Source organism: Aotus nancymaae, unplaced genomic scaffold (assembly GCF_030222135.1).
Source record: "Aotus nancymaae isolate 86718 unplaced genomic scaffold, 86718_ANA_hifiasm-v0.15.2.pri h1tg000017l, whole genome shotgun sequence".
Taxonomy (NCBI): Eukaryota; Metazoa; Chordata; class Mammalia; order Primates; family Aotidae; genus Aotus; species Aotus nancymaae.
Genome location: NW_026988429.1, coordinates 15,230,629 through 15,241,844, shown reverse-complemented (window position 1 = coordinate 15,241,844; position 11,216 = coordinate 15,230,629). Strand labels below are relative to the sequence as shown.

Below are 11,216 nucleotides of genomic sequence, written 5' to 3'. Positions count from 1 at the left end.
GTCAGGAATGAGAAAACTGGCTTGGCTGGAGGGTTTGGCTCAAGGTGTCTCATTAGGTTGTAGGACAGATGTCAGCCAGGGTTGCAGTCATCTGAAGGCTTGACTGGGGCTAAGGATCTGCTTCTAAGATTGCACATTCACAGACTGTTGGCAGGAATCCACAGTTTCTCACCACGTGGGCCTCTCCATAGGGTTGCTTGAGTGTCCTTATTACATAGTGGCTGGCTTTGTCCAGGTGAGTGATCTAGGAGCAAGGAGAAAACTGCCTTTTTTGATGCTGCCATGTTCATCATGTAACATAGCACCTCACTCTCAGTACCAATTTACTATATTAGTCTGTTCTCATGCTGCTAATAAAAACATACTTGAGACTGGGTTATTTATAAAGGAAAGAGGTTGAATTAACTCACATTTCCACATGGCTGGGAAGGCCTCACAATCATGGTGGAAGATGATGAAGGAAGAGCAAAGTCACGCCTTATATGGTGGCAGGCAAGAGAGCTTGTGCAGGGAAATTCCCCTTTATAAAACCATCAGATCTTGTGAGACTTACTCACTAACATGAGACCAGCACAGGAAAGATCCACCCCTGTGATTCAATTACCTCCCACTGGGTTCCTTCCATGACACATGAGAATTATGGAAGCTACAATTCAAGATGAGATTTGGGTGGGAACAGAGCCAAGCCATGTCACCCTCTTAAAGGATGAAGTTTCCAAGAATTTATGGACATAGTTTAAAACAGCCACACATGGTGTGTGAATTGGGGGCATTGTCTTTAGGTAGTGCCAAAGTTTATTTTTCAAAAGTTCAAAACTTGACTCTCATACAAACATATAATGAGCATGTGTCAAAGATTTACTATTTTTCATAAGCGAGGGAATCAGCAAGATTACAAAGCTGATTATCAAAAGATAGTTCAAGGAATGGAAGTTTATACAGCCAGTCAAGAACTAAAGGCTGAAATAAGTTGGCTAAGTTACGTTTTTAAAGACAGCTTTATGACTTGCAAGGCAATAAAACTGCACCCTTTGGAGTTATCTTTTCTATCAGACAGAAATAATGTGTAATTTATCAATGTTCTCTTAGGTCATGGCTAATTTCACAGAGTCTGCGACCTAATTAGTAAGTCAAGCAAACGGATACGTCCGGAGATAACTTATTGTTGGTGAGGCCTGTTTAATAATGTTCTCATATGATATTGAAAGTGTGTACAGTCATCGTTTCATTTTATATATTTTTAATTAATTAATTAATTAATTAATTAATTAATTTTTGAGGCAGAGTCTTGCTCTGACACCCAGGCTGGAATACAGTGGCTCAATTTTGGCTCACTGCAACCTCCACCTCCCAGGTTCACGTAATTTTCATGCCTCAGCCTCCTGAGTAACTGGATTACAAATGTGCATCACCACGCTTGGCTAATTTTTGTATTTTTAGTAGAGATGGGGTTTTGCCATGTTGGCCAGGCTGGCCTTATTTCATCTTATTTCAACTGTCATTTCTATTTGGTTAATTTATAATTTAATAATTTGGTACAAGACAGTTTCTACATTAATTTTATTTTTTTGAAAGGTGTCTATCATATTAGGGGCATTATGAGAATCGTGTATTATCAGAAAATAACAACTTGATATTTTATTTATTCTTCAACACTTGTAGGACGTTTTGGTTCATATGTCTGAATACCATTTCTTTAAAATTCTACTTTAATAATAAGTTATTAATAGTTATCCATGTTATTGAGGATATAATTAAATTGTTTTTGTGCACCCTTACCTTTATTTCAGATCCATCACAGAGAGTGCATGGAAGTATTTAAACTGTGTTAACTGTTTCACAATCACATATTATCTTACCAGTTATGTATTCAAGAAAGATTACTTACAGAATTATAGATGGCATGAGCTAGATTTTATTTTCTAAGGAAATAATCAGATACATGAGCAAAAATGTTAACACAAAGACATTTGTCACAACATGGGTTTCAATAGCAAAAAAGAGATAAAAATATGTAAAAGACCAATAACAGTGGATAGGTTTCAATAAATAATGTCACAGTGATACAATTAAATACTACACTGCTATTCAGGCATGCCATTATTCATCTTTAGTGTGGAAAGATATTCAGCTATTTTGCTACATGAAAAAAGGAAATTGGAAAAAGTATAGGTTCTGTGAATCTGTTATATGAAAGCTGTCTATAGTTACATGTGTCGTGTGTGGAGAAAAAAGTATTGTCATTGGTTTTCTGATGATGCACTCAGAAACGACGAGTATTCATATTTTTCACTGTGGCTGATCTGGATTTTCAGGTTTTTCTACAATGAACATGTAGGCTGAATATTCCCAAAGCAGGAGAGTCCCACTTCTAGCGTCTCCCGTAGGCCTGGCAATGGCAGGCAGGAAAGACAGAGGAAGGAAGGAGAGAGAAGGGAAGGAGTGAAGGAAGGAGTGACAAAGGTAGGAAAGAAAGGAAAGGAGGGAGGGAAGGAGGAAATGGGGGGAAAGAAGGAAAGGAAGAAAAGAGGGAGGAAAGAAAGGAAGGGAAGAGGGAGTGAGTGAGTGAATGAATGCAAGATGCAGAGAAGTAAGAAAGGGAGGAAGGCAGGGAGGAAAGAAGGTTGTGCTTTCCTTGACCATGGACACTGACTCTTAGGGTCTGGAAGCCCCTGAGATGCAAAAGCTGAGTGCTCACAAAGAGCTGGAAAGCCTCAAGGAAGTTCTTCAAAATTGCTGAAAGGAAACTCTCTCCAGAAGCTTCTCTGCCCATGACAGATAATGAGCAGCAAGTGTTTCTGGCGGCTTAGGGTGGTGTGAAATCACTCTGGGAATCCTGCTCCTCCTCAGGTCCTGGTAGTTTCAGGGCCCCTCCCTAGGCCTTACTTAAAAGGCTGAGGCATCCTTGGAGGAGCAGGCAGACTCCACAGCTTTCACCAGGAGAAAGGACCATTCTGAGGTATGCTTTGGGGCACCGGTTGGGACTGGAGCTCTCTCCTGAATCCAGACCCAGAATTTGCTCTGTGGAGGCTGTTCACATGCTGAGGGGCTCAGTGCAGCTACTTGCTACCCAGGCTGTGGCCAGCTTAGCCTCTCTTTCCATGATTTTCTCTTGTTTATTCTAAAATAGGGGAGTCTACACCCTGTGGAGCTCAAGATGGTCCTGAGTGGGGCGCTGTGCTTCCGGTGAGTGTATGAGACCCTGGTTTGGTGGTGTCCTCCAGGGGAAGTGAGTTCTGGGTAGAAGCATTGTCCAGCTTTGGGCAGGAGGGAAGAAGGGAGGGGCTGCCATTGTAGCTGGGAAGTTGTCACCAGCACCTCACTGCTCTTAGAGAAGTTTTCCCAGCCTTTTTCAAATAGGGACAGGACTGGGATAGGCCATCTCACAAGGGTTCCCTGATGCTGAGGGGGCAAGTGAACCACCCAGTCTAGAGCTGCAGCCAAGTCTAGCCAAGGTGAGAATGAGAGCCAGGATCCCTCTCAGAGTTCTGTCATTGCCACTCAGCACAGTGAATTGATGTCATCTCACCCACTCTGTGACCCTACCTTCCTGATGCTTTTGGGGGATAATAATAAAACAAAAACCATGACCATCAGTCATCTGTTCACTTACTGGCATGTACTAAGCCAGATACTCTGCCATGCTCTGGACTTTACAACAGGGGATGAGAATGTTCCTTTCCGTCAGTCTAATACAGCACTTCCCACAATGTGTTCTATGGGACTCGATCAGAGAAGTTCCATAGAAGTGTCCAGGAGATGCTTTATACAGAGGAGCTCTCTGATCAAGTAAATGCAGGGAATGCTGCTTTCTACAACCTCTCATAAGAGAACCACAGCACAGCTCGGCATATGAGTGACTCTGAGGCTTTCTGAAATAAGGCAACTTGTTGAATTGTGTTTGGCCATGCATCGACCCAATTTTTACACTGCATCCTTTTCCTCCATGTAACATTTGGAGAAACCCACTTTAGGATACACCTTTTACCTCATAGGATGTCAGGAAATCAACTAAGTTCATAGATGAGAAACAAGTTTGTAAAGTAAAATAAAAGAAATTTAAATTTAAAGAAACCCCTCATTTAGTAAGGAATATATGGCCAAATAGAAATACATGTTTCTTGAAGAACTGAAGAATCAGACTTTAATCTGGAACAGGCCTGGGTGTCATCCAACCCATCATCTTAGTGTAGCAATGGGGAGGCTCAGGCCCAGAGAGGGCAAGAGAGTTGTCTGCTGTGACTCAGCAGCATTTGAGGCAGAGCTTGGGACAAGAACCTAGAGCTCTGACTCACCATGCAGCTTCTCTTCCAATAGGAGATGGTTTGAAATGTAGGTTGAATAGGGTGAAGGAGCAAACCACAGACTCCAGTGGGAGGCTGTGGGGTCATCCCCCTGGTAAGGCATGAGGCCAGCAGGGCTGGGAGAGAAGAAGGCTGTGCTGTTACTTCTGGCACAGTAGGAAGAAAGAGAGACAAAATGCCTGAGATCAGGGGGTTCTCTGGAGCCAGGGCATGCTGGAGTGTCCACCCTCCCCCTAATACAGTCCTCACCCCTTCCTGATGTTTCAGAATGAAGGACTCGGCATTGAAGGTGCTTTATCTGCATAATAACCAGCTTCTAGCTGGAGGGCTGCATACAGGGAAGGTCATTAAAGGTTGGTGACAAAACATGACCCACTTTCCTTGGTCTTTATACACTCTGAGGGGTGGGGGCCTGAAGAGGGCTTAGAATAGTCATACAGCTTAGCACAGGCCTATACAGCCCAGGCAGTAGGGCAGCACAAACCAGGCTCTAAGCAAAGGCAAATAAAATACCACACCTCTCAGCAAAGTGAAGACACAGGCTCTGGGGCCACCTGAAGCTTCTATGCAGAAGTGGGAATATTTTCCAAGAGGCGTGTCTTGTCATTCCCTTACAGGTAGGCTTACGTCAAGCATCGCATTCCCTAGTAGCCAGTGCCAAGGAGAGAAATAAAGCAGGATCTCTGTGCCTTTTTTTCCCATATGGGAGTGGGTTTCTGCCTCCCCATCCTGGGTCCCCTCTGCTGTCTGAGGATTCTCAGTCACTCAGAGTGGAGGGACCCAGAGAACAGGTGGCATTGTTGGACCTTCTGCTTGCTCACTCTGCCCCGTGCTTTGCAACAGGTCCCTCTCTACAATAGTTCACACTTGCTCACCCAGGGCACCCTTGCTGAGCACAGATGCCAGGTAGATCCTTCAGCTGGGACATAAATGTATGGTGTATGTAGGTGTGCATGCAGGCATATATGTGTGAGCATGTGTGTGCTTGTGTGTACCTCTGTGTAACCATGCATGTGTGTGTATGGGTATGCATGTGTGAGCATGTGTGTGTACATGTATCTGTGTGCATGCAGGTATCTGTGTGTGTATTTGGGTGTGCATGTAGGTGTATGATGTACGTGGGTGGTGAGGGGATGTACAGAGAGAAATGAGATCCTCTTTTGCTCTCAGCGACCTCACAGGGTATAGAAAGTTGTCCAAACAACCCCAAAGGGGGGCTCACCAAGACAGGATTCAGAAAAGTGGCCTGAGAGCCAAGGGGCATTAAAAGAGGGGGTTGAATCTACCTTGGGGTATAGAGGCTTGAAGATTTGACCCTGAATTAGAGGGTGGGGTAGAGGTGGTACGATGTGCTTCTGTTCCTTGATGTCCACTCTGGGCCAGTGGAAAGGAGAGGACATGTCATGACAGCTGCTGAGAGGCCTCCCTCCTGCCCAGCCTGGAGGCAGGCTGTCTCACAGCAGTGCTGTGCCTTAGAGCCCAGGACAGGGGAAGAAAGAGGGAAGGAGGGAAGGGAATCCAGGGCCCTGCATCTGACCTCCTTCCCACAGGTGAAGAGATCAGCGTGGTCCCCAATCGGTGGCTGGATGCCAGCCTGTCCCCTGTTATCCTGGGCGTCCAGGGTGGGAGCCAGTGCCTGTCCTGTGGAGCGGGGCAGGAGCCGACGCTAACACTCGAGGTGAGACTTGGGGCATCCTCACTGGGGACTGAGCCACAGATGCTGAGCCCACTGAAGCTGGTCAGCCCACAGCCCTGGTGCTGTGGGACACCCTGGGGAAATTCTGTTGATGGCAGCTCTGCCTCCTCCCTAAGGACCCTGCCCAGCCCTCCCTCTGCCTCCTCCTCTGCCCTCACCTGCCCTGCCCTCCTCTGCCGGTAGCCAGTGAACATCATGGAGCTCTACGCCGGTGCCAAGGAATTCAAGAGCTTCACCTTCTACCGGCGGGACCTGGGGCTCACCTCCAGCTTCGAGTCAGCCGCCTACCCGGGCTGGTTCCTGTGCACGGTGCCTGAAGCTGACCAGCCCGTCAGACTCACCCAGCTTCTCGAGAATGCTGGCTGGGATGCCCCCATTACAGACTTCTACTTCCAGCAGTGTGACTAGGGCAACGTGCCCCCCAAAACTCCCTGGGCAGAGCCAGCTCAGGCGAGGGGTGAGTGGAGGAGACTCATGGCAGACGACCACTCTCTCTGCTCTGAAGACCCCCACCTTTGACTCACTGGGCACCCAGCCACCTCCTCTTCTGATTCCCTGTTTGGGTAAAATCTGAGATTTGGAACTCAGTCCACAGTCCTCCCTTGCTGGATGGTACTAATGGTGTGGAACTTTGTAAAAACCACATGGGATAAACTAGGAATAACACGAAAAGATTTCTATGGGAGTGGGGTGGGAGAGTGATGGGAATCATTCCTGCTTAATGGTAACTGACCAGTGTTACCCTGAGCCCTGCAGGCCAAACCATTCCCAGTTGAGCCTTATAGAGTCACTAGCTCTCCACATGAAGTCCTGTGCAGGAGAGGGAGGTGGTCATAGAGTTAGGGACCCACAGCCCTCAGCCCAGCCCCGCCCCCTTCTGTATAATCCTGCCACTGTCATACGTTACCTTTTCTATCTCTACCCTCATCTTCTCGCTGTGGACATGAAGAGGTGGTGACGTCAGAGGAAATAGCTTCAGCTCAGAAGATAGAAGATGAACAGGGCATGTCGATCCTTTTTAAAAAACCTAAAGTGCAAGAAAAATCCCAGATGCTGGTCTCTATTCCCATGAAAAAGTGCTCATGACATATGAGAAGAGCAACTTACAAAGTGGCATATATTGCAATTAATTTTAATTTTTTTTGAGATGGAGTTTCACTCTGTCGCCCAGGTTGAAGTGCAGTGGTGTGATCTTGGCTCCCTGCAACCTCTGTCTCCCAGGTTCAAGCGATTCTCTTGCCTCAACCTCCTGAGTAACTGGGATTACAGGCAGGTTAGTAGAGATGGGGTTTCACCATGTTGGTTAGCCTGGTCTCAAACTCCTAACCTCGTGATCCACCCACCTCAGCCTCCCAAAGTGCTGAGATTACTGGTGTGAGCCACTGTGCCCCTCTATTTTAATTTTTTAAAATACCTGTTTAGATATTTCTTCATAGAAAAATGTTTGGAAGAGTTTACTTCAATTGTGGCAATGTCAGGGTGGTGGCAGCATAGGTGATTTTTCTTTTTATTCTTTCAATTTATCTGTATTTCCTAATGTTTCTACAATGAAGCTCAGTTGCTTGTATAATAATAAGAAAAGAAATTAATCTTGAGGTAAGCAGAGCAGACATCATCTCTGATTGTCCTCAGCCTCCACTTCCCCAGAGTTAAATTCAAATTGAATCAATCTCTGCTGTTCTGGTTGGTTTTAGTAGAGACCAGGAAACAGATCTCAGCAAAGCCACTGAGGACAAAGCTGTGATGAGTTTGTGTGGCTGGAATCTCCTGGGTTAGTAACAAAGAACCAAATCATCTGGTAATTCTTTCCTAGAAGGATCACAGCCCCTTGGATTCCAAGGCGTGGGGTCCAGCCTCTAAGAGGGCTGCTGTACTAGCTGAATTCACATCCTTCTTGGAATCTCAGTCTGTGACCTTATTTGGAGAGAAGGTCTTTACAGGCGCAGTTAGTTAACACGAAGTCATGCTGGTTGAAGGTAGACTTAAATACAATATAACTAGTGTCCTTATATAAAAAGGAGAGGACACAAACACACAGAGGAGACATGGGGAAGAAGACTATGTAAAGACAAAGGCAGAGATTGGAGTTATGCTGCCACAAGCCAAGAAACGTCAAAGACTGTGGCAACCACCAGAGGCTTGGAAGAGGCAAAGAAAGATTCCTCCCTAGAGTCTTTAGCCTCCTGACTTCTAGCCTCCTGAATGAAGAAAGAATAAATTTCAGCTGTTTTAAGCCACCAAGGATAATTGGTTATGACAGCTCTAGACAACTAATACAGCTGCTAAAATGATCCCTGTCTCCTTTCATTCACATCCTGTGTGTGTCCCCTCCCACAATGTACCAGAGTTGTCTTTGTGACCAATAGAATATGGCAGAAGTTATGGCATGCCACTTCCAAGATTAGGTTATAAAAGATGTTGCAGCTTCTACTTGAGGTCTCTCTCTCTCTCTGCCCCCCACAACCCCCAATCTCTCTTGGCTCACTCGCTCTGGGGGATGCTGGCTGCCATGCTATGAACAGCCTTATAATTAGACTTATGTGGTAAACAATGAAGTCTCCTGCCCATAGCCACATGAATGAACCTAGAAGCAGATCCTCCAGCCCTGTCAGGCCTTCCAGTGACTGCAGCTCAGGTGACAGCTTGGCTACAGCCTCATGAGATGCTGGAGCAGGCTGCCCAGCTGAGCTGCTCCAGATTCCTGCCCCTTAGAGACTCTGTGAGACAATAAATGTTTGTTGTTTTAAGTTGCTCAGTTTTGGTGTAACTTATTAAGCAGCAATAGATAACTAATATGCAGAGAAAGAGAAACAAATGCCTTCGTTTTATTACTGCAGTTTTCTCCAATTTTTAAATTTTTCTTCTCACAATGAACGACTATCCTACATTTACCCAAGTATTCTATTTAAAAGCTAATAATACAACATTTGTTGAATCATCTGGTTCTGCAAAGTTGAGATTCTCTAGTCTTATGTGCCAGAAATGGACTCCAGTGTCCCCACCCAAACCCTGGGGAATGGGAGCAGAAGCCATAGGAGGAGCCAGTATCTGAGCCCCAAGTATTCCACCTGCACCTCACCTGTTGGGCCAGCATGGTAGGTTCATAGTCCACTGAAGTACTAGCAAGGAATTGGACAGGACATACAGGGCTGCCTCTATGGGCATCAGCAGCTCCAGCCCAGATTCAGCTGAAGTCCTCAAGCAACAGGCAGCACAGCTCCTACCCCAGGCCTCTTAGGGCTGCCAAGAACATGAGCTCCGGGCGCCAGGCTGCATTTCAGACCCTGTTCACACTCTTTGTCCATCGGTCCAGACACAGTCTCGTGTTGCTCCCTCTGCTTTTAGGTCCTCCATCCACCCTCTCTGCGTAGATAACTCTCTCATTTTTCAATACCCTGCTAAGATGTCACCTCCTCTGGGAAGCCTTTACTGAGTTGAGATCCCCCAGCTATCTGATCTGGCAGTTTTATACCAGGTCCTGCACAATGTGCCCCTGAATTGTAGTACCTTAACTTGGAGTCTGTGGCCCCTGGGATGACCTTAAGGTTAGGGCCATATAAGTTTGTCTCTCAGAACATTGCGTAATGTTTGGCACATAATAGAAACCCAGTGAGTATAGAATGTGGAAACTATTTCTCCACCCTGGAATATTATATCCCTCTCCTCCACCCATCTAAACAGGCCCACCCTTAAGGGAGCAGCTTAAATTCCATCTCATTCTTGAAGGTTTCTCCAGCCTGAAGTTGTTGCTTCCTCATTTGTAGGATGACAGAACTCAGAGGACTTTTAGCCAGGTTGAGCCAACACAAGTCAGTAGTAAAAGGAGGAATATAAAATGCTTCCTTTAAGAATGTACAGGCTGGGGGACATTGACATTATGACTATTCAAGTGAAAAAGACAGTGGCTTTAGATTTCTGCAATTTTGGTATAAACTACTGGCCTGGGCCTATATTTACAGAGATGCAATACATCATTCAGGGTTTGTACAAATTGCAGACATCGAGGAACAGAGAATGTTCCAAGGTCAGGTCGTAGGGGAAGAGGCTAAGATGTGGGAGGTATTATCCCGAAAAAAGCAAAGCACAGGGAGCTCCCTTCAAGCACCTAAAGGCTTGCCAAGTAGAAGAATATGCTTGTTCTGTGTAATTTCGGAACACACAAGTAGGACCTATGGGTGCAAATTATGTGGAGGCTGTTTTTCCTATATGACCCCCAAATTTTAATCACAAGGACCACAAACATTGATAGTGCTTCTTTAAGAGGTTGTGTGGTCTCTGACCCTGGAGGTGTTGAGGCAGAGCCTAATTAACCAATTTCTTAGGGATTCCATAGCACAGATTTCTCCAATTGGAGGGAGACTATGATTCCATGTCTATGAGGTGGAGTCTTGCTCTGTAGCCAGGCTGGAGTGTAGTGGTGCAATCTTGGCTCACTGCGACCTCCACCTCCCGGGTTCAAGTGATTCTCCTTTCTCAGCCTCCCTAGTAGCTGGGCCTATAGGCACGTGCCACCATGCCTGGCTAATTTTTGTATTTTTAATAGACATGAGGTCTCACCATGTTGGCCAGGCTGGTCTTGAACTCCTGACCTCAAGTGATCTGCCTGCCTTGGCCTCCCAAAGTGTTGGGCTATAAGCATGAGCCACCACACCCAGCCTAAAGTCCTTTCAATTCTACGAATTTTTTTGCCTAAGGAGTTTCTCTGCCACTATTATCTCCAACATGCCATTGACCCATAGCTTAGAGAGTCTGTTCTTCTTAATTATCTTTTCAAGTGTTTATGACTTAGTTCCTCAGCTATACTGTAAAACTACTTAACAACAGGGACTGTGTATTGAATGTCTTCGTCACACAGCAGTGTAAATGCTGGGTAAACACTCATTGGTTGCCTGACATAGTAACTCATGCTTTAACCCTTCCCACAGAAGGGTGAGAGATTGGGAGAGTGGAAGAAGAATGATCACTGGCCTTAGAAAGCAGAAATCTGGTCCCATTTCTGCCCATCTTTTCTCATTTCTCATCCTGTAGGCATCTGAGTCTTAGACTCACCCATCCCACTTCCTCAAGAAGCCCTTGGTGGAACTTTGCAAGTGACTCAAGAGGGAAAATTACAGCAAGGTTGTTAGTTTCCAGAGAACATTACACCTAAGCTTCTCCACCCTTGTGATAGATGGATGGATGAATGGACAGATAGAAGGGGGGACAGAAGGGTGGAT

At 45.8% G+C, this 11,216-nt stretch overlaps 1 protein-coding gene across 1 annotated transcript; it reads left to right on the top strand.

The window, feature by feature from the left end:
* Nucleotides 1–3,157: 3,157 nt before the first annotated feature.
* Nucleotides 3,158–6,408, top strand: IL36RN (interleukin 36 receptor antagonist). The gene is made up of 4 exons (XM_012438958.2): nucleotides 3,158–3,186; nucleotides 4,572–4,657; nucleotides 5,855–5,982; nucleotides 6,184–6,408. The coding sequence occupies exons 1-4, from the start codon at nucleotides 3,158–3,160 to the stop codon at nucleotides 6,406–6,408; spliced, it is 468 nt and encodes a 155-aa protein (XP_012294381.2).
* Nucleotides 6,409–11,216: the final 4,808 nt, after the last annotated feature.

Excerpts from the sequence above, each read along its gene's own strand:
- IL36RN (XM_012438958.2), top strand. The coding sequence starts at position 3,158 with ATGGTCCTGAGTGGGGCGCTGTGCTTCCG. Across the intron at positions 4,658-5,854 it reads TACAGGGAAGGTCATTAAAG|GTGAAGAGATCAGCGTGGTC; the intron begins GTTGGTGACAAA and ends TCCTTCCCACAG. Across the intron at positions 5,983-6,183 it reads AGCCGACGCTAACACTCGAG|CCAGTGAACATCATGGAGCT; the intron begins GTGAGACTTGGG and ends CTCTGCCGGTAG.